Genomic DNA, 24,490 nt, shown 5'->3' with positions numbered 1-24,490 from the left:
TAAAACCAATTGTGAAGGTTCGTTGGTGAGCCCGTAAAACCAACATAGGTTCTTGGTGATCCCGAAAAACCAAAGTGTAAAGGTTTTTGGATTGTGAGCCCAGAAAACAATCCAACTGTAATCCGCGGAATTATAGTGAATTCCCAAGGGGTCGCTTGGGGAGTAGACGTAGGTGCTTAGGAGAGCACCGAACCACTATACTTCCTATGTGTTTGTATTGTGCTTTGTTCTATTTCACTAACTCATCAATTGACATAAGTAAGATAGTAAAAATTAAGAGAAACCAATTCACCCTCCCTATTGGCTTGTCATCTTGGGCAACAAAGCTTCTCCCAAAAAGATGTTTTTAGCTTTCTGAAAAAACTAAAACAGCTTCTCGAAATTTTTACCAAACACCTTTTTGATCCAAAAGTGTTTTGGAGGGCTAGAAAGTGCTTTTTGGCCCTCCAAAAGCTCCCCCAAGCCCCATTTGGAAAAGCTGTTGGCAGTAGAACTTTTGGAAGTGGAGCTTTTTGAAGTAGAGCTTTTATAAAAAGTTGTTTGTTGTTTAGTAACTATATTTCTAAAGTGTTGTGCCACTTTAACATGTATTTGGTAAACAAACTTAGAAAACACTTTTGGTATCACAAAATGACCATAAAGAGCATTGTATAGTATTATACAACAGAGCATAATAAAATATAATACATAAATATATGATAGAGTATAATATTACTATAATATAATATAATATTATTATAATATAGTAATATAATATTGTATGCTATAGCATTATAATTTAATATAATATTAAATTATTTAACATAACATATCAATGTATTATGATATAATATAATATAATATTATATTTATATTATAATGCAATAATAAAAGTATAAAATATTATAATTATTAGCTTAAATTATTTTTTCATAATATAACAAATTTTATAGCTTTGTGATAAAATTGGTTAAACAATTATTAAAAAAATATTTTGTGTAATTGTTATATTTCATCACGGATATTTTGGTAAAAAAAAGCTTTCCAAACGAGCCTAAAAGTGCTTTTTTGGAAAGCTCCAAAATGGAGCTTCTCCTAAAAACCTGTTTTTAGCTTTTTGAAAAAGCTAAAATAGCTTCTCGAAATTTTTACCAAACACCCCTATTTCATTTAAAAGTACTTTTAGAGGATCAGAAAGTACTTTTTGGCCCTCCAATAGCTCTCCCAAATGGAGCCTTAGAAGCTCCATTTTGGAGCTTTCCAGAAAAGCACTTTTAGGCCTGATCGAAAAGCTGCTTTTTTGACCAAAATATCCGTGATAAAATATAACAATTACACAAGATGTCCCTTTAATAATTGTTTTTAATAATTGTTTAACTAATTTTATCACCTAGCTAGAAAATGTTATATTATGAAAAATTAATTTACGCTAATAATTATAATATTTTATACATTTATTATTGTATTGTACTATAAACATAATATTATATTACATTATATCATAATCAATTATTATGCTATAGTATACAATATTATATTACTATGTTATAATAATATTATATTACATTACAATAATATTATACTATATCATATATTTATGTATTAATATATATTATATTTTATTATGCTCTATTGTATAATACTATGCAATATCCTTTATGGTCATTTTGTTATACAAAAAGTATTTTTTTAGTTTGTTTACCAAACACATGTTAAAGTTGCACAGCATCTTAGAAATATAGTTACCAAACAGCAAACAGTTTTTTATAAAAGTTTTACTTTAAAAAGCTCTACTTCCAAAAGATCTACTGCCAATAGCTTTCCTAGATGGAGCCGTAGTCATCCCGGTGTTGTAGCAAACAAAACACTTGGAAGTAAAAAGTTTCAATATTTTAGGGTAACTACGGTAACACAAATAAGAGTCAGCTTCCATTTTTTGTAGATAGTGGGTTGACAAATATAATATAACTAAAGTAAACACCAAACAAAATCATCCATAACTCACAGTAAACTGGTGGCAGCACACGAGCTGACAAGTATAAGATTTGGGTGGGTATGGTCATGTGGGCTAATTTCAGCTAAGATATCCTTTTCGTGAGCCATTTTTCTAAACCCACACCGCAAAAGCATTGTAATTTATACCTAATATATGTTGGCTACTCTTCTTCCTCATCCTCATACTGCAACAAGCTGAAGTCTCTTGATTGCCCCCTCTTCAAGCTCCCCTGAATTCTTTCTTTGATGGCCGCACCCTAACCAGACCCAACAGAGTAATCAATACAAAGGCCGCATTATAGAAAAACTGAAATTATAGCATGTAAGAGAAAAACTCACCATTGAGTGACACCCTTCCTCAAACTTCTCAAGAAAACCAGCAACCCAGCGATCTGCATTTTCCACCCACTCATCGTGCAACATGCTTGCAGTTTTTGCAACCGTTTGCAACTGAGGGGAACAAAAAACATGAGTCAAATGCACATAAATACTGAAATATTTAATCAACTGATCAGCACATAAATCACCTGCAAAACTTTGACAAATGATGGATAATGAATGGAAATCTGGAAATTCCCAGAAGGTCGCAAAAGGCTAGGCATGCTTTAAAAAATTTAGTGCACAATTTACAGGTTCCATAATGAATCTACAAAACAATGGGGCTGGCCCTAGGGCTCCGATGGAAGTTTGCTTGCAACCACATAAGGTAGGAAGTGATGTGACCATCATAAAAATAATGGAACATTGGAATCAGTCTCTGAACTGTAAAGGATCCAAACATCCAATATGCAGTATCTAGTGCCCACTTCCTTATCAAGGTGATATTATGCAAGAACAGAGCCTGCCAAGGAACCGGGAAAGCTAGTTGGGATGTACAGAAACTAACCTTATTGGTTATACAGTTTAAGCTCATGCAACCAGGAAAAAACTGCAAGACATTACCAGGCCCCAGGTAATAGCAGAGAAAAAAGAAATACAAAATTCAATAGTATCATAAGAACCTCGAGTCCTAAAACATACAACAACTCCTTGCTTGTTTTAGTTAAACATTGGATTGGACATGCCAAATTTCAAGTCTTCTAACCTTTGGATTCCTCATATCTGCATTAATATGAAAAATCTTACAAATCAATACCTACCTACAAGCCTGTGTCAGATTTTAATTTTCTGAGGTCCTCATAATTAACACCGTGTATCATGACAATGTGTTCTAGATCAAACACTTGCCAGTAACTAATACACAAATTATTGAAGAGCTGGAACCTAAACAAATACTCAACAACTGTTGGAACTATTAAGCATGAAATGCAATGAAATCATGTTGTCCAAATGGCAGTCTTTGCTCAAGACTCAATGTAATTGTGAAAATCAAGATTGTTTATTTGTATTGAACCAGGCTCATGTCAGCAAAGAGTGGACAACTTAAACTATGAATTGCAAACAATTTACGAGTTTTATAAGCAGATAGACAAGCAAAAGAGGCTCATCATGACTAATAGATGACAACAGGGCCTGCTCCTACCAAACTTCTATCTATATGGGCCAAGGCCAGAAGAAGCTGGCAGTGGTTTGATTGAAACAAGTCATAATTAGACTGGTGCTGGGCTTTTGCCTCATACAGACCCAGCACATTCAAAGTACTTTTTCTTTTCTTTCATTTTTCCCTAGGAATCTAAATCTTCTAACCTATATATGCAATGTATTCTCGTCCATATGGAGGATAATACCTTCTCCTCTACCTTTTCTCGCTGCTTCTTCATATTATCCTGCAAGTTTTTCAAGCTCATGTTCACTCTCAACCGCTTCTCCTGAAAGAAAATCCAAATTATAAAAGCTCAGTTACCTCATCCATGTAAAAGTTGCCAGAACTTGAAATCAATAGATAAGAGGCACTTATGACAAGAACATAGTCATCAGAGGAAAAATAATCATCTATCTTGACAGCACATGATAATAAACATTTCAAATATAACATGCCTTCACATAGCTGACCCCAAGGTCCTTCCTAGTGTATCCTCGGGCCAAGTTGCGCATTACATACTGGTTGTAGTCTTTAACTATTCTCATTATAATATCAGATGTTGATATCCCATCTGTGCGTTTTGTCTCCTTAAATTTACCAACGGACTTGACCTGCCAACCATAGGCCAATCTAATGATGTTTAAAAACAGATCTTAAGTGATGATAGACACATAGACTTCATAAAAGAGACAGATAAAATAGTGTTCAGATGCATATAGACAAACAGGTCACTCGGAAAACTCACATATTCATAGACATCCTTGCCAGCTCCACTAGCATCTGCATATCTAATAAAAACAAAGAAAGTGTGTCTTCTCATTAAAATATTCAAGGAATGGATATAGATGATTAGTTAGTAACATTACATCATATACAGGCAATTAAACAAATAGAATAAACCAAACACTCCAAGACTCCTGCCATATATGCCTATACTATACAAGCATATAGAAGCTCTAACAATTAGGAAACAAGGAGTATAATTAAATTTCATAATACATAAAATGCATCAGTATTTAGTTGCTAAAATCCATTAACAAATCATATAGATCATGCAAAATGCATTTGGGTTGAATGACCTTACGGGAGGGAGTCATGTGCTACAAAATCAATCTTGTGCTTCTCTAGGAATTCCTTTGTGATCACCCAAGGAGCATCAGGAATAACTTCATCAACCCATCTGAGGAGGAAAAAAAGGAAAGAAAACAAGATGAATAATTATAACATAACTGCTTCTAGATTCCTAAAAATGCAAAAAAGAAAAAAGTTTTCCTCTCATTATTCAATTGCTGAATTGAAAAAAAAAATCGGAACATGTCTTTCATCCAATCCCAGAAGAAGCTGTCTAACAGCCCCAATCTGAGTGCTACATCTTTGAATTGGCAAGTTCAGTAAGAGCCCCTAAGATGTAAATACAACAAGAAAAAGAGAAGGAAATCAAAGCAAAAATAACTTTGGAATATGGCATTAATTCATATAGTCTTTCCACTTCCTTTCTTTTTATCTCTTGTTTCTTGGTTCAATTTTTAGGTTTTATCTGCACAGTAATTGCACATTCAATGTTGTTGCCCTTTAATATGGAAGTTGCTCTGCAAAACCTTCTTTTTATTTGAAGAAGAAAAACTATTAACTTTTGTGAAATGCAAATACCACTGTCACAAGTTAATAAGAAAATATCCTTAGTAACATAAAAAGCAGCAACCCATTGAATATCGATAAGTCTTGAGGAAAACATTATAATAAGTTGACATCTTATCATGCTGTTATCTGTAGAAAAACTCCCCCTCCAACATATTTTACAAGCATGCCTCTTATAAAAAGCAATAGCACGATTCTGGAAGTTGTAAAGCTAAAGAAGTAAAGGCAATATCAATGTCACCTACAATCAACATCCAATTACACAAACAATGGAAATTTGATTAAATATTCTTAGATCCATATGATTAATATGGCGGCACTGCACCTGTGCCATGTCTGATATACATATAAATCAGTTTCTTTGATTAAAAGTTCATATTACAAATAAGTTTCAGTTGAAGATGTAAAGTAACTATTTAAAGAAAACCAAGAAAACAACATCAAGTGAGTGAGCAATCCGGCCGCCCGCTCGCCAGAGAGAGAGATTAAAATTCATCAGAAGCATTGATCAGAGGGATGAAATAAAAGGTTAAAAGAAAGAATCAGAACATAGTTAACTTTGATCCATGGGACAAAAATATAAGGTAAGTGAAAAACGAAAGTTCAAATTTAAAGTTCTTACCAGTCAAAGAAATGCACCATAGAGGCCGCATGCCTAAATAAGTACCAGACAGATTTTATGGAAGGGTCATAATACTTAATAACATTGTTGTTGAAAATTTCCAATCAACTAGAGGTGAACAATAACCAGAGTTCCAACAAAATATCAAAAAGAAATTATATGAACGAAGTACTCATGTTCTACGGTTCTTAAAACATCATTAGAACTGAATTCATCTACTTTTGGTAATTCAGAGCTATTGGTTAGCAAAAGTTTTTTTCCTTCTATTGGTGGTAAACTATTCATTTATGCTGCATTTTGCACCATTGCTAATTTTTGTTCTATTTCATTTTTCTGATTGTTCTGGTTTTGTTTTGGTTTTGTTTTCAATGCTATTGGAAATACATTTGGTAGTTAAAAATGTTTTTAGTTTTAAAATAAAAATAAAGTATGCTTAATGATAGTATAACCAAGAATGGCAATAAAACTAGCACCGGTAATAGTGATGTCATGACAGATGGCAATAGGGCCAGTAATGATGGTGACAAAGGGTTGTGGTGGTGATAGCAACAGAGGGTGGTGATGCCAATGACAATGAATATGGTTGTGGTGGTGATGGTAGTATCTGTGGTTATGATGGAGAGGCGATGGAGGTTGTAGCTATCGGGGCTTATGAACTTGGCAACAACAATGGCAGCAACCTGGCAGGTGGAGGAGGTGTAGCCATGTAGGTGGTGGTAATGGCAATCAATGTCGGCAGAATCGTCCCAAACCACCCAATTCGGGACATACTAAGCTATATCAATGGCGGACCAGGATGGTTCTGTCCTTCACATCGAGAAACCAGCGAGGAAGGGGGAGAGGAAGAAGGAAAGAGAGGAAGAAAGAGAGAGGGGGAGGGAGGGAAGGAGGAAGAGAGGGAGAGAGAGGGAGGGTGGCGGATGGACGACGAAGGGCCAGGAAGGAGTACAAAGGGCCGGAGGAAGGGCTCCACCCCCTGATTTCCCTGTTTCATTCGAAACAAGGTCCCGGAGGGGCCCTCCGCAGCCCTCCCCCAACCTTCGTCGGTTGTCCGTCACCCCTCTCTCTCCCTTCTTCCCCCTCCCTCTCCCTCCCCCTTTCTCCTGTTCTCCCTCTCCCCCGCCCTCTCTGTTGTGTTGGTACAGCTCGGCATGAAACGGCATAGGGGGCGTGCCGAACCATGCTGCTGGGCAACCGATACAAGCCTCAATACTAGCACAGCTGGACAGGTGGTAGCTGCATAGGTGATGCAGGTGGAGGTTAAGGCAAAGGATTGTAATACCTTATTGTGCTATTTTTGTTTTCAAAAATTTTGAAAGTCCAGGGACCCATTTGGTATTGCTCTTGTTTTCTTTTTGGTTTTCAAAAGCCCAAGAAAAATGAATTAGACTGAAGAACATGTATGATGAAACCCTTTTTTTCAAATTGTTTATGTAATACTTAATACTTTCCAAAGCAAAGATTTCTTGCTTCCAAAAAAGAATGAAAGGAAAAGCAAAGGAGAGCAGAGGTTTCATACAAATACTAGGTTCAACATCAATCTTCATGTGATATTTCACTAATTTATAAAAAGACAAAGATAAAAAATACAATAACAATGCCAAAAGGCCCCATTATTTTCATTTTCAAAAATTGTAGTAATTTTTAAGATAGTTTTCTCAAAACATTTTTCTGCCTGGATTTCGTTTCTGTTTTGAAAACAAGAAACAGTAAATGACAAAAATCAAACAGGCTACCAACGATTAATACAAGGACTGGAAATGAGGCAGGTTTGCACTGGGCCACCCCCCGACCAGATTTGGTCCAAATATGCAAAGCGAAGCAAACTATGTAAAAGCCAGGCCCATTTGGTCCAAAAAGGGGCTGTGGAGAAGCAGGAATGGTATTGGCAGTGGTGAAGCAAAAGAAGTGAATTAGGCATAGTTATCAGAATTGAACTTGGCATTTATCCAGCCAGTTCAGTGGTTCAACTGCTATGTAACTGGCCAAACCACAAGCATATTAAAATATTAAATTATATTAAATATAATTATAGATATGTTTAGAATAAGTAATATACTATTACAGTATCGTTATAACTCAGTAACATGTTTCAGTGGTTAAGATACTAAAGTTGCCTTTATCAGGTCCAGGGTTCGAAGCAGCTATTTTATATACCATATCTGGGATTAAAAAAGCTAAAGGAAAGGACCAATCTGGGTCACTAAAACTTGCCAAGTCAGCTGGATCATGTGAAACACAGCCAAATCTGGCAAGTTTCATGAGGTTGATGCGGATCTAGTCTTTCAAAAAACCTGAACCAGACTAAGGCTCAGTTCACCATGTTTCTGATCCTACTAGCTGGTACAGTCTGGGTCTAGTTACTGTGGATTAGAGTTATAATTTTTTTAGCATATGATGCATGTGTTATATAATGCATAACAGTATATATCATATTGCAATTGGGCTTCACACTGGGCCAGGGCCAAGCTAGGGTCCACCTAAGCCCAGTCCAAAGTCATCATGATCCAGACACATTTCCAGGCCTTACTGGTAATATCTTCAAAATACCAAAAATCTGGCTACTAGGTACTTAAGACATTGTAGATCATCATGAATGAAATCAGTAAAATCATCTGGATGTTCTGCAATATATTTTTAGTACAAAGCATAACTAGATTGGCTTTGCCTTGAGTACGTTCAAGTATAGTATTTACCAATTTAACACTAAGATCATTCCACATATACTTAAGCAAATAAAAGAACAGGAGAGTGCCTTCCAAATGGCAGCTTGTTAGGTGGGACCAAACTAATAGTAGAAATAGACTCTTGAAACAAAAGTAGCTTTCCTAGGATAGATCTCCCCAATGTCCTCTTCATGATGCTTACTGCCATGGTCAATTTCCACTATCACTGCAGCATGAGAACTTTCAAGAAATCCTCTTCCAAAATTAAAGATCCTCCTGTTGTTTCTAAATTCCTCATCCCATAAAAATTTGAATCTCCATCATCCCCCATACCAAAAAAAGAAAAAAAAGAGAGAGAGAGAAATTAAATGAGAATATTTTCCCTTACCTGTCTGCTCACCGTTAACATATGCAAACATCACATAACCCATGGAGCTAAACATGTTGAAACTAGTTGACTTGCCATAATACATTTTGGTTGAAAAATAGTTCGATTAAATGCAATGTCTAAGTTTTGGCTTCTCAAGCTCATTAAATGTAGGATTTTAAACATTCAGAATATTTTAAAGGAGAAAATAATCAAGAGAAATAAATAAGTTGAAGATAGATATGCATGAAAATTGATTATTAAAACATAAAAAAAAAACAAAGCGCATGACAAATATGGAAGTTCTCTATTAGCCAAATATGCAAGAACAGCCCTACAGCATTTTGAGGCCATAAACATTGAAAGACTATTTATGTAATGTTTTTAGAAAAATATTCACCATGAAGCTTTTCAACTATGTACAGATTCCCAAATAATCACTTTTAAGAACATCACTTCAACAAAAAAACTAGCTAATTGCACAACCTATCTATACTTTTTTCCAAGATTCACAATCTCGATACTGGATTGTATTCCAATGGGAGACCAGTATAGTATGGTACTAGAGTTGTACCGTAACATACAGACCTGTACTAATATATGAAAAAAAACCCAGTTTTTTTCTTTTTGTTTTCAACGTTTTTAAGCTTCCTTTATTAGTTTTGAGCGGAAAATAAGATTTTCTAAGTTCATTTTTATGTTAAAATTTAATATACTTTAATGCAAGGTCCGCCGTACCGGTACCGGTCGGCGTACCGGTGGCCGGCCGGACCGGTACGGTACCGGTCCGGTCCGGTCCGTACCGGCCGGTACTCGGTGGTTTCAAAAACCACAGCGCGCGGCGCTGTGGTTCTAAAAAAAAAAAAAAATCATACCGGTGCGAACCGGCTGGTTCGCACCGGTACGAGGCCGGTACGGGCGCCGAACCGGCCGGTACGGGCGCCGAACCGGCCGGTACGGGCAGGGGCGGCCCAATGCATTTGGGGGCCTCGGGCGAACTCACTAAATGAGGCCTTTTTTAAAATAATAATAATAATAATAATAAATTTTTAATAAGTATAAAATACTTTAAAAAATTATTTAAAAATAATCCGTCTAGCTTTTTGAGATGCAAAATTACTAATCAAACTTTTGTACTCAAGATTCATTAAAATATTATTTTCAATCGATAATATAGCTAATCCATTTAATCTTTCTTGTGACATAGTTGACCGCAAATAAGTTTTTATCAACTTTAATTTTGAAAAACTTCTTTCAGCAGAAGCAACTGTTACAGGTATTGTCAACAATATCCTATAAGCAATGAATGCATTTGGAAAAGAATCTGTTTTTTTAATAAAACTTAAAGTATCAATAGGGGTACTAGTTTCTATTTGTAAAACTTCTTTTAAAACATTTAACTCCGAAAACAGATCAAGACCATCAATATCAGAATATTCACCGTGCTTTAAAAAGTTTTCAAGATTAAGACAACACTTTTTCAAATTCTCTTCATTCAAAGATTTTAACTTTCTAAAATTAAACAAAAAACCAAAAACATCTTCATATATGGTGAATTGTTCAAACCTATTTTGAATTGAAGAAATAGCTTGATCTACTATATATAAAAAGTAATCAATTCTAAAAGATTCTTCAGCTGATCTTGTTGTTTCATCATTACTATTTTCATCAAATTGTTTTTTTCTACGGATCACACGTTTTTCACGAAATATAGGTTCTATTTCCATTTCATTTGCAATTTCTTTAGATGAATTCAAAGCATTCATGAATCCATTTTCCCTATAACTTTTCAAATAAGAAAGAAGATTTTTTAATTGATCTATAGCAACATCAATATGCATGTCTTCAGATTGTAAGTTCTTACTAACTGAATTAACAGCAAACAATATATCGTACCATATATTCATGCCTAACAAGAATTCAAAATTTTCAATCTCATATGTAGCTAAACATATAGCCTCACTCTTTATTTTAGGATCTTCACTAGTTTCCGCTAATTGAACTAATGCATCTCTTATTTTAGGAGCTTGATGTTTAATTGCTTTGACACTTTCAATACGACTTTTCCAACGTGTCTGTGACAAAGGTTTAAGAGTTAATGTAGATACATTATCTTGTAAAATTTTCCATCGTTTTGTAGAAGAAGAAAATAAGGTATAAATTCGTTGTATTACTCCAAAAAAAGATATAGCCTTAGGACATGAGTTAGCAGTATCACATAATACTAAATTTAAGTTATGACATCCACATGGTGTGTAAAATGCTCTAGAATTTATATCTAATAATCTTTTTTGTACACCTTGATGTTTTCCTTTCATATTAGACCCATTGTCATACCCTTGTCCTCTTATATCATTAATATCAAGTTTATATTTTTCTATTATATTTATAAGTGCAACAAAAAGGCCTTTTCCAGAGGTATCATCTACTTCTAAAAATTCTAAAAAATATTCTTCTATTTTTACTGGACTTGTTGAAGTATCTACACATCTTAAAACTAGGGTCATTTGTTCTTGATGGCTTGCATCAGGAGTGCAATCAAGTATTACAGAAAAGTATTTTGCTTCTTTAATCTTTTTAATTATTATAGTTTTAATTTCAGATGCTAACATTTGAATCAATTCATTTTGAATCTTATGACCTAAATAATGATTGTGAATTTCACCATGTTGAATACGTCGAATATGTTCTTGCATTACTGGATCAAATTCTGCAATCATTTCAATAAGACTTAAAAAATTTCCATTATTGCTTTGATAGATCTTTTCATTCTTTCCCCGAAATGCTAAATTATTTTTTGCAAGATTTTTTACGACAGCAATAATTCTCAATAATACTTTTTTCCAATGATCTTTCTCTTGGTTTATTTGTTCTTGGAGACTTTTATCAATTGTCTTATTTTTCAATAATCTCACTTCTAAATTAATCCATTTATTCATGCTAGTAATATGTTCATTAGTTATTTCATGACTTTTGATCATAATACCTAGATTTTTCCAATTCCTAGTTCCTTCATTGACTAAGTGACTCGTGTTAGGTGTTGAATCAAATAATTTACAACAAAAACAATATACTCTATCCAAATCCTTCGAATACACTAACCATCTTCTATCATATTTTTCACCATTAGGTAATTTACGAATGTAATGTAGCGTAGAGAAGTGCCTATTATTTTCATCCTTAGGAAAATGAAGATCATAATCTCTAATTGGACCTCTTTCTACTAATAGATCTCTCAACCTTGTATCGATTTGCTTCCATTGACCAGGATCGTATATATTTGTAGAAATAGAACTAATTTCATTAAGCTCTACACTATTCTTATTTATCCTATCTTCATCTAATTTCTCATTATGTTCTTCACCATGAATATGGTTGTCAATCTCATTTTGTTTCATTCCTTTCATGTCATCTTTTAGCTCTATTTCAGGTGCTTGTTTTGTTGTTAATTCCTGAGTTGAACTTGATGTAGTGTTTTGTTTGTTTGTCATAACAAATTTATCTAGAGCTCCTTTTTGAGATTGAATGAGTTTTTCGATTTTTTTTTTTTTTAAGTTTTTCATATCCACATTCATATTTTCTATTAGACATTTGAATATAAAAATTATATTAGTAAACAAAACAATTAAGATAATTACTACAAACAAATTAAAATATAAAAGAAAAAAATAGAAGAGAAAAATTGTAACAAAATTATAGAAATTGCAATAAAATTAGGGATATTAAACACTGGATGTTGAAAATATAATCAAACAACAAAAGGGGGTTAGAAGGATCACACCATATGTTGTGCACTTGTGCTACAGTGACTAGGCCCACTACCCGCAGTAACCCACTGTCCACTGACTCACTGAGTCACTGTCAGTGTCACAGACTGACAGTCTCTCAGTGATACGGACGGGAGGGAGGGCTGAGGGTGAGGGGACGGCCGGGCCTCTAGGCCCTCTACTGCTTCACGCCTTCACGGGAGGGAGGGCTGAGCCGCTGAGGGTGAGGGGACGGCCGGGGCCGGCGAGGGAGGCGAGGAGGTCACGCCGTCTGCCGTGCGGCCCGTGCCGTCACGGGATCACGGCCTCACGCCTCACGGGAGCCGGGGCCGGGGGCGGGCGAGGAGCGGAGGAGGTCACGGCTCACGGACTGACGGCCTGACGGCTGACGGTGTCACAGGCGGGGTCCGGGGACTGGGAGGCGCTCAGGCGAAGGAGACGACCTCGCCGGCTCGCTGGATTGAGCCGGATGGGCCGACGGGCGACGGGGTCACGGCCTCACGAGAGCCGGGGGCCCGAGAGGCGGGAGGGAGGCAAGGAGCCGAGGAGCCTGGATGGCTGGATGCCGGGGAGGCGGGGACGGTCGCGGCCTCGCGGGATGCCGGGGCCCGAGGAGGCGGGGAGGCGGACTGGCGGAGGCGCGGCCACGCGGGGGGAGGCGAGGAGGAGACGAGTAGACGACCCCGGCGGCAGGCAGTCACACGGTCACACCTTCACGGAACACGGGAACAGTCGAACAGAGTTACAGTCTTACAGAGTAGAAGAGGTTTGAGCCTTGAGGAAATAGGAATGAGGAGCAGAGGAGGAGGAAGCAGAGCTGCAGAAGTAGCCAGAGGATGCGGATGAGGAGGAAGTAGAGCTGCAGGATGAGGCGACCCGCGTCTTGTCGAGGTAGCCGTTGGCTCCTGCCATCCTGCGGGCTGCGGCTAGCTAGCTGGTAGAACCTATATTTCGTGAGCTGGGAGGGTAGAGGCGTAGATCAAGCATGCCGTCGCGGGGCCTTCTCCCGAGCCGGGGCCTTGGGCGACCGCCTAGGTCGCCTAAGGCTTGGGCCGCCCCTGGGTACGGGCGCCAAACCGGCCGGTACGCACCCGTACCGGCCGGTTCGGATAAAAAACCGGGAAATACCGGTTTTTTATCCGTTCCGGTACCGGTCCACGGCCGGACCGGTACGTACCGGCCCGTACCGGCCGGTACGGACCGGTACGGCATTCCATGCTTTAATGTTTTAAGTTACATGCCTAAAGAATAATGTGACTATATAATACATGTTAAGTTAACCAAGTATAATATTGAAAATGTTGGATACTTATATTAAAAAATTGAAAAAACAATGTTCATGCATATGCTAAATAAAATCTTAAAAATTAAATTTTAATTTTGGCTAATCTAGCCTCTGATAGGAGGTACCACATACCACATATATTTTTTAAGGCCATATTAAGCACTAATAGAATAATTAATCTAGGAATTTCTTCAAAATTGGACTTTTATTCAAGAAGCAATTAATATAACAAGAGTTAATCAGATTATTGTCAACAAAAGATAGCAGATAGCATGCTAGACCGTGAGCATGATACTAATTCTGAAATCTAACCTCTATTTTTTATTATTTTTAAATATATTTTGAATAAAAATAAAATAAATATCAAAAAATCAAAAAAGTTATACTAGTAAGATCTACAATACATCATGAAATCATGTGAAACAAAATTTTGACATTACTTCCCCATTTTTTCAATTTTTGCCTATTTATATGATTAAAAAAAATGAAAAGAGAAATCTAAGAAAATACCTTGGGGAACTGAGGATCTGAACTCCTTGCTCACCATGCCAATCCCCCCCCCCTCTCTCTCTCTCTCTATTTTACTTCTTCTTTCTCCTCTGTTACATTGCTCATGAGTGAAAAAGAGGGAGAAAAGGGTGTGGTGACCTTTTTTTCCCACGATTATTATGAGGGAGGGGTTCACTGGAACCCGAACCAGGCCCTTACCGAGCTGAATTGCTCGATACTACTTAGTTCTAAGCGATTCAACCCAATAAGGGTTAGTTCACACCGGTTTGGACCCCATTTCATGCCAAGACCACGAATCTTCCCACTTCGTGTTCGGCAAGGTACAATATCGACCAAACCAGTTAGTTTGTTCTGTTGCCATATAGCATGCTTTTTTCTAAGTCATGCCACAAGTCAAATGGCATGTGATTACTCATGGGTCTACAAAGTCTAGAAAATCTCCTAAATTATTCACATTGCTGTCATTTACTGCAAGTAGCATAAAGTTTCTATAAATTTCAAGCACAATCTCTCCACAATCAATTGAAAATCAAAGTTCATACTTCCACCACAATCAATGAAAATCAAAGTTCATCAAGGAAAGTGACATCCATTCAGCAGCAAATTCCTACCTGATAATGGATCTCACATTACGACATTCTTCAATTAAATTGTGAAACTTGGCTTTCTAGAGAGGTTAGGATAAAATTCCCAATGTTAATACGAGTTCTGGATATTTTTCTTTTCCTTTAACATCCAATATCAAAGCATAGAAGTTAAATAGCTAAGATCAGGCAATTCTCTGTACCTCTTATTATTGTCCCCTTAACTCTATGGTTACCAAAACTGCACAAACAGTTCCAATAAACAATCACCACCCAACTCTAGCTATGAGGCCCATGTATCCACCCATGACAACATACTCATCATTGCGCCCAGCTTTATGGCAACCTGAGTCTACCTAAAGGCAAAAATTTATTATGCTATGATGCAATGTTCACTAAAAACAGCAAAAGACATAGCCGCATTACTAGTAAAATGTTAAAATGTCAATGGTGCATGCAGAAGGAGTGCAACAAGGCATGAAAAGAAAATCCCTAGCAATAGCAGAAGATATACATGCACTTTTACTGATTGAAGGTAAGAAGCTCTTGGTGCATGGAAGAATTGACGAGCATGATAACAAGCAGAAAAAGGGGGGTGGGGGAGAGGAGGGGAGAGAAGCATCTTTTTAGCAGAATATTCAAATTAAAAACAAGTTCATCAAAATGACCCAGTACGAAATCTTGATGTAAGCTTCTAAAAGAATAGAACCAGACAAATTACTTGCAATGACGAAGAGATTCATAACGCTCAGCTTCAGTCATGACAGTCTTCCCTTTATATGTGTGTGTCAATTCATCATTGCAACAACCAACAAGTAGATACGTGTTTGGAAACCTATATCATAAGAATAATCAATTAAAACTCAAATGTGTTTTAAAAGTCAAACATCAAGAATCTAAAGATTATAGAAGATGAAATTCTGAGAAATTACCAAGAAGCATTAGGCAAGAAATTACAGGTGATTAGCTGGTCAATGTAACAAATTCTCTATATAATTGAAAATATTTCTACAATTCTTTTTCTTACTATACCATCATAATTATAACACGCATTCTAAATTATAGTATGCACTACAGTAGTTCAAGACAAAGGGGCCATACAACCAATTTTTCCATAGCTTTTTTTATATCAGTTTGCTAATCCTCCAACTTCGTTTCATTTTTGAATAATCCACAATAGTTTCATAACTTGCTCCTGAAAAACCTCCCGAATAACAGTATGCATCCCTTGTCTCATTAATTTGGATCTATGACCATGACTAGAATTAAAATTTGCAGAGTTAGCTCATTTTTTTGTTTTCAACAATAGAAATTGAACTTTAAAATGCAAAAGAAAAGTCTACTGGACCCTATTTTGGCTTCAAAAATATTTCTTTTCTATTATGTCACTGCAGTAAGTTATTTTATCTTTGGCTAGGAACCAAAGGACTCAAGATTGGTGCAGAAGTACTAAAACAGGGTCATAATGTTGCACCAATTGGTTTCAGGTTTTCTTTTGGTACGACACCTTCTAAAGGGGAAAAATCAAGAAACTATATGTATTACCCTATTCCCAGTTCCTAAACTGCACATTTCATATGCATCAAACAAATAAGTAAAAATTTTTTTAGTTATCCAAATATAAAGTCATGTAACTATATTATTTAGTATTTGAGTGCCATCTAAAGCCCCTTCTAATTTCAATTATTTTCAGTTTCAATCATAAGCGTATTGTGAAAGAAGTTAATGTCCATCAAATCTTCAAAATTCTTCTGTATAATAAGTAATGGCCACGACAAAGATGATTTTTAAAGTAGAAAGACATTTACTTCATGTAAATATGGAGTCATGAAGGCAGGCTTCTATGATGAGGATCTAAAGATCGTTATGCCCAAAAAAAATATATGCAATGCAATTAAATTATAAACAATGTCCGTTGTCTCAATTTCGGACCCCATACCGGTGCCACACTAGTATAGTATTTGAATAGTATGGTATGAAACTTTTTTGACATGCCGAATGTCGATACGCCACCCGTACCGAGTACCGGTACCAAACCGGTACGGTATGCCCTATACCGTCCGGTTCGGGCCAGTGCGGCATACCACGATTATAAAATATGCATACAATAATTAGTGCCCAAGTGACAACTGCATAGATGAAACAACAAAATCTTCATAGCTGTTATGTAGTTTGATAATGTCGCAAGAGAACAACTAAATATTGTTGTACACTCAGACAGTATGGAAATAAGAAGGTCCAAGGAGTTTTCAAAAGTTGTAAATGTGAAAATACCAATATTCGACAAGCATCTGAGTCTTCATTCTTCTAATATAAGATAAGAGTTGGACTAATGTGACAAATAAGAATCTCATTTAGGCTTAAAGCAAACTACTATTAAAAATCAATTTTGTAAGAAAAACCCTTTTACTATCTCTTATATATATTTTCAATTTTGTAAGAAAAAGAAAAACCCTTTTATTATCTTTTATATATATTTTCAGGAGGTGAGACTGCAAGTTTTGAGCCAATTTTGAGAGCCGACATTACCAATTTCTAATTCAAGGAAAAAAGAACTTTTTTTCCTTTCTTTTGGGGTGGGGAGTTTTTTTTTTTTTTGGGGGGGGGGGGGGGGGGGCAAGGGGGGGAGGGAGGAATGTAGTGTTACTAAAAAATAGATGAAAAACTGAAATTATCATGTTTTTAGGAGCTCGAAAGCAATGTCTATATGAGTCCAACAAAGCTTTTACCTTAAATCAGGCAAACCAAAGCCAAGAAAACAAAGCATGGAGCACCTTCCTCCCCCCTCCCCTCTCTCTTTCTCTCTTTGGTCAGGTTAGGGTTTTCCTCTCCCTTCCTCCCTCCCTCCCTCTCCCTCTCTCTCTCTCTTCCTTTCTCCTTTTCTCCCTCTCCCCATCCCCATCCCTCTCCAGCTCACCTTGTGTCAATACATCCCGGAATGGCATAGTAGCGACCCGTACCATGCTAAACCGGTTGTTGGCCGATACCCTCTCTGGTAACAATTCGGCAAACCTTGTTTGGGAGACTAGAGTCGTCACCCATCATAACTATCCCTTCTTCAAACTAATATTGGGGAAAAGCTATTGACCAAAAATAACACTAGCTACCCAAACGAAATGACCTTAAAATCATAGAAATCATTCAAATGATTCTATTTCAGCATGGCGGTAAATTTCAGCCAATTTCAATCAAAATTGGATGAAACCACTAAAATTAGACCAAATTGGTTGGTTTTTGATCCAAACTAACCAAAATGACAGTCAGCATAAGTCCAACTAAAATTAATCAATTTGAGTCACATAGCTTCAATTTTAGTCCAAAATTTACTCCATAGTATATAAATAATCCTTATTAATCAAGCCATCAATCAATAAGTAGTGAACAGATTTTGGGACTTGATAAGCACTATTGCCCTGTAATTTTAGGCATGAGTCTAATCTGATAGTTTCCTTGTAAACCAGTTTGAGATAGGAAAAAAATAATAAGAATCTATTTGCTACTCAAAAAGTGTTAGGCTAGCCTGATTGGATGATCCAAGAAGATCATTGGACTCGATGTGAACCATTTTGGCCACTACGAATATTTAGGAGGATCACCAAACTCGATGTACATCACTTTGGCCACTGCGAGTATCCAAAAGGATCACCAGACTCGATGTGGAACACTTTGGCCACTACGAGTATTCAGACGTATCACCGAACTCGATGTAAAACACTTTGGCGACTACGAGTATTCAGAAGAATCACCAGACTCGATGTAGAACACTTTGGCCACTAGAGCATTCAGGAGGATCACCAGATTCGATGTGGACCACTTTGTCCACTATGGATATTTAGGAGGATCACCAAACTCGATGTGGATCACTTTGGCCACTACGATATGGGTTGGATAGGATTCAATAATGAGATCCATCACATTGGAAAGCCGAATTGCAGCCAAACTTCCGAAGACCATAATTTGGTCATACGATGCCCGATTGAGATGATTTTTTTTTTTTGAAATTGGGTATCTTTTCGAAATCTACAATTTTGGGCCAACGGTTGAATCAGACTAAAATTCCATCATTTAGACCTTAAAATGGGATGGTCAAAGCGAAAGTTTCTTTTTTTGGGTAATACTTTAACCAGACGTAGCTCTCAATCCAATAAAAATCCGGCGGAGCGACAGGAGGCAGAGTTAATGTAGAAGTCGAGATCTACCTCCTCGAGATTTTTAGCTTTTTTTACTACAAATGTTTATTTTAAAAAAAAAGTTCTATTAGAATTAGAAAGAAAAATGCGACCTAAATTATGTTAGGACGGACCTCACATTATAAAAAAAGGCCATGTACCTCAATTTTTTAAGAATTAATTTAAAAAAAGACTTAAAGCCCTACTTTCAAGATTTCTCCATCTTCTTCTAGTTATCTTCTGAGAGATTTGAGTTGAGCGGATTAAAGAAAATTGTTCTTCTCTCCAATTGGATCAAGTTGGTATCAGAGCCATAATCTTGCTAAGATATCTTCCACAGTGTTCACCTTCTTTAAGTTGATAAATGGCCCTAATCGCACCAATTGCAACTATCAAAGATGAATTATAGGAAATACTAACAACACCAATTTGGAAGTTCTTCACCATCCCATGCATGAAGTCTTTCAGAAGAAAACCGGACCCCAAATTAAGCTTGCATGCAAGGGGATGGGATCTTCCAACGCTTAATGAGGTGAGCTAATTTTTAAGAAAATAATGGTAATAACCACAAGTGCAGCTAAACACCTCACAGCCAAAACAAAATACACATCTATCTGTACCGACATATATGTATCAAGCAATCTAGGAAGAAAGCAGCCAACTGGAAACATGGAATCACCAAAAATATGCAAGCAAAATCCCAATTCCAACAAGAGCTCGGACCGGCAATCTCTTAGATTTCTTAACAAGACACCAAAACGAACGAATTTTCCCACGAAAAACAGTATAAAACCGAAAATTCACGAATCATATAATCACAGATTACACAAAAAAACATAAACCCAATTCTACGAAACCAAACATAAAAAAAGAAAACGAACTTTCCCATCAAAAACGTCATGAAACCAAAAACTTCGAATCCTATAGTGAGGAAATCAGAAGGGAACGGGAAATCGAGAAAACAAGCGAAGGGGGTGAGTAGGGTTACAGTTTCTTGGCCTGTTCGAGGGATCGGGCGTGGCCGAAGTGGAAAAGATCGTAGATGCCATCGGCGTAGACTCGGACGGGCCTATCCCCCTCGCCCTCCGCCTCCACCTTCTTCTCCGGCGTCGGATCCGCCATTGGAGTTCTGAAGCCGAATTCCACTGCGAGAAGGGTCCCGGAGACGAGTTCTCTGCCGCGTCCTTTGACTCTTTTTTTATTTATTTCGTAAATAGTTAGATTCGTGGGAGCTTCTTTGAAGAGCTCGGAATAACGTTTTTTCCCCTTTCTTTTGCTTTCCCTGCTTTTGCCTTGACGAAGTTTCTGCGAAGCCAATTGGATACAGCATCAAGAGGAGAGAGATACAGAACCAACTGATAAAGAGGGTGGAGTTTTCTGAGTCGAATCCAAATCTTGAATGCTTAGTGGAGGTTGGGATAGAACCCAAGTTCTTCCCAACGAACGATGGATTGTTTTAGAATTTATTTTTTTTTTAAGAATATTTTTCTAAATATCAAATTTTATATTAATATTCTTTCAAAATTAATATTTGCATGTATACCTTCGTAAAATTTGTTATTGTACAAATGCCCGTAATATAACAGTTGTTCTAACGGTGTTAAAAAAAATTATATTTATATTAATTAAAAATAAAATAAATTTTAAAATTATGCTATTGTCCTTGTCTTCTTCTCCTATCGTAATCACAATTTATTTGTATGTCTACCCAGGATATTTTAGTCATTTTAATTTAAAACTGTTAATTTTTTAACGTCATTAGATAGCATGGATATATATGCAAAAACAAAAATAAAAAAATAGAATGGCAAAACAAATGTTTTACAAGGGCATACATGCAGATATCAAATTTGGAAGAATATTCATGCAAAATCCAATATTTAGGAGGGTATTCATGCAAAAAACCCTTATTTTTATAGGGGAGATGCTCATATGGTTACAACCTGGTGCATCCTTTTTAATCTAGAATTTGTTTGGTTCTAATATATATATATATATATATATATATATATATATATATATATATATATATATATATATATATATTAAAATGGCTAATATTTAGTTGAGTATTTTTTAAAAAAATACATAAAATATATATTATATTTTTAATGAAGAAAAAGATATTGCTCTATTTTATCTAAAAATTTAAGGGTATTTTTGAAAAAAAAATTATCTTAATTTTTAATCGCCAAAAAAATTGACTTTTTTTATGTCTCATATAAATTTTTTGTTTTCAGTATATAAGAAAATATTTTTTTATAAGAAAGTTATTTTTCTATCTCTCTCCTTTGAAAACTCCAGCAAAACATAAGATATTTCAGGAAACAATACTAAAAAAATTTAAAGATGCTAAAGTTATTTAGTAAATTATAAAATAGTTTTAAAGACTTTCTACATAACTCGCACAATATTATGGCTATTGATGATAATTAATAAGAGGTTCGTATCAAATTTTTCTAGATGAAATTTAGCAAAAGATAAGAACGTGGAAGATAGTAAAAAGGAATTACCATGAAGTATGTTTCGCTTGAGTTGTTGAGAGACATAAAGAATAAATATATTTTTTTTCAAAATTTGAATGAATACTTATCCAATACAGAATTTTGTATTTTAATTTTGTGCATATACATAATTTATATGATAAGAAGGCTAACAACGAGATTACTCCATCTAAGGATAAATCTAGTAGACGAAAATCTTTAACTTTTTTTAAGCAAATCATGATACATGATTACATGAGCAATGTGATACATTATTTTTCTTTCTTGAGGAAAAAATATGATAAAGCAAATTAACATGGACAATTCTATGGTTTATCAAACTATGTGTGCTGCTCAACATGATTTTTTATTATGATATTTAAAAATTTCAAATGGATTTTTAATGATGTATGCCAAAATTTTCCGTCCTCATCAAATTGAGTTTAGCATGAAAATTTGCATTACTAACTCCATAAGATTTCTCTAGAAAGCAGCTCTGGAGGCTTTTTGATTGGTCATTATATTATTATTTAATCAAAACTTCTAAACTTACAAACTATCCAACTCATTTCACAATCTATTAAAATTTAAACTTTCCTTTAAACAAGATAATTATAAGTTATTCTACTAAGTATTCTAATTATATTATTATATAACTTTATTAACATTCAAAGCAAATAATGTTCGTTGGAACTAATATTATGAAGGAAGTTCTATAGATTTGTTACGTGACATAAATCTAAGCTATGTTATTGAAAGAGAGGTATATTATTTGTTAGATTCTGTCGATTAATTTTTGTGATGAAATGCTCTTACTTTGAATCTTTATGAATATCTATGAAAAAGATTAAGATGTTAGAAATATAGACTATATATCCATCTCTCATAGGGTGGCAATTCGGCCAAATCAGATCAGATACGGGTCCGGTTGGATATGGGTCAAGTCAAAAATTCATCAACCTAAATCTAATATGTTTATTAAACAGGTTAAAATTTTAAATTTGAATCCATCCTATTTATTAGACAGATAACCCAACCCGACCCACATAACCTATTTATTAAATAAGATAAACAAGTTAGACGGATTTTGAAATAGGTTAAACAAGTCAAGCAAGTTGGGTTAAATAGGTCAGAAATAGATTAAACGTATTTCAAACATGCTAAACATGTTTTAAACAGGTTAAACAAGTCGGTTCATAACTTAACCTAATTATTAAACAAATCAAAATAGATTGAACAGGTCAAAGATTTAAACCTGAACCCAATCCATTTAATAAACAGGTTTAGACGGGTTAACTCATTTACGACCCAAATTCATTTATATCAAACCCAAACCTACTAAAAGCAGGTTGTTTGCGAGTCAAGTTGATGGATCGAGTCATAAATTACCACTCTTAATCTCTCATCCTCATGTTTTCTTTATTATGAAAGAAATGATAACCATTATATATATATATATATATATATATATATATATATATATATATATATATATATTCATAGAAATGGCGGAAATGATTTATTTATCTCCTGTCATGATGTTTGACTGATTTCAAATCGGCCCACAAGAAGACAAGGTAGTGAGAGAAAAAGCTTTTTGACTAAGAGAGGGACTTCTAGTCTTTTTTTTCTTTTTCTGGATTGGGATGTCCAATGGATATACATAGGCCCTTGTATATAGCCAAGACTAGGGACCCTTCACTTTCTAGAATAATCTTTGTATATTCCATCCATCAAGAAATATGAAACATTTCTATACAAAATTAAATATATACTTAAATCTACATTAACTTGATAAAGAAATATTTACCAAATATTTAATAACCTAATAAGAATTTTTTAAATGGCTAAAATAAAATGTGATAATGTAGACCACTTTAAAGAAATTATCTTTATGAAATTAAATAATTTTTAACATTCTCTCACTTGGTCTACATAGCACATTAAAACCTATAAAAGAAATGGTAACCTAAATATGGCCAAATAATTTTATATTTCTTTAAATTGTGGATACTTCAACTTAGTTAAGAAATATTATACACGAACCATAGCGGTAATGCTCTAATATTATGGGCCTTCCATTCCCTCAAATAAGCACTTTATGGGTAAAACGTTATAAATGCCTAACAATTATCATTTGGGTCCTACTTGATCATCTTGATGGATTAAATGAATTCACTATTTGATTGCGCAATATTGAAAGTGAATTCATTATCATTCTCCGCAAATCAAAAGATACAAATATAGCAAGAGAAAAAATTAACTACATAGCCCCATACTATCCACATGACCCTTAAATTGATTTACCGGTTATCCTTTTGCCATGGGATCTGCAATCATCAAGTTTGTATTGGTGTGCTCAATAATCACCACAGTTTACTTGATGTTCTCTCTTATGTTGAGATACTTGATGTTGATATGCTTACTCCTACTACCAGTTTTATTATTCATGGAGAAGAACACTGCAGCAGTGTTATCATAGAGAATCTTTATTGGTCTCTCTATAGTACCAACAACCTTAAGACCATTTATAAAATTTTTTAACCATGATGCCTGTGTGGTTGCCTTATAGCACGCAATAAATTCTGCCACCATAGTAGACGTAGCAATAATAGTTTGCTTAGTACTCTTCCAAAATATAGCTCCTCCAGCAAGAAAAAATATATACCCAAAAGTAGACTTTTTGGTGTCTACGCAACCGACAAAATCAGAATCCGAATAATCAACCACTTCCAACTGGTTAGTGTGTCTGAATGTTAATTTGTAGCCCTTGGTTCCTTGCAAATATCACATTATTTTCTTTGCAGCTACCCAATGTTGGAAACCTGGATTGCTTTGATAGCGCTCCAATAATCCAACTGCCAGACATATGTCAGGTCTAGTGCAAACCTAAGCATATATTA

The 24,490-nt window shown here is 35.4% G+C and overlaps 2 protein-coding genes across 3 annotated transcripts; both read right to left on the bottom strand.

Annotated features, from left to right (window-relative positions):
- Positions 1–1,886: 1,886 nt before the first annotated feature.
- LOC103722029 (choline-phosphate cytidylyltransferase 2-like) lies at positions 1,887–20,524 on the bottom strand. 2 transcript variants are annotated; one of them, XM_008812445.5, is made up of 8 exons: positions 20,093–20,524; positions 15,657–15,770; positions 4,581–4,676; positions 4,242–4,284; positions 3,952–4,107; positions 3,702–3,782; positions 2,314–2,424; positions 1,887–2,231 (listed from the first exon to the last, which is right to left on the bottom strand). In XM_008812445.5, exons 1-8 carry the CDS (start codon positions 20,224–20,226, stop codon positions 2,136–2,138), a joined length of 831 nt encoding a protein of 276 aa, XP_008810667.3. In that variant the 5' UTR covers positions 20,227–20,524; the 3' UTR covers positions 1,887–2,135. The 2 variants fall into 2 exon arrangements, with proteins under 2 accessions (XP_008810667.3, XP_008810665.3); XM_008812443.5 differs by having other exon boundaries at positions 3,714–3,782; positions 20,093–20,372.
- Positions 9,866–12,406, bottom strand: LOC148700084 (uncharacterized). The gene has a single exon (XM_088710927.2). It carries the CDS (start codon positions 12,362–12,364, stop codon positions 9,866–9,868), a length of 2,499 nt encoding a protein of 832 aa, XP_088567053.1. The 5' UTR covers positions 12,365–12,406.
- Positions 20,525–24,490: the final 3,966 nt, after the last annotated feature.

This window comes from Phoenix dactylifera, chromosome 14 (assembly GCF_051530095.1).
Source record: "Phoenix dactylifera cultivar Ajwa chromosome 14, Ajwa_hap1_PhDact_Kaust_v1.1, whole genome shotgun sequence".
NCBI lineage: Eukaryota > Viridiplantae > Streptophyta > Magnoliopsida > Arecales > Arecaceae > Phoenix > Phoenix dactylifera.
Note: the sequence above shows the minus strand (reverse complement) of the source record. Positions and strands in the feature narration are given on the sequence as shown.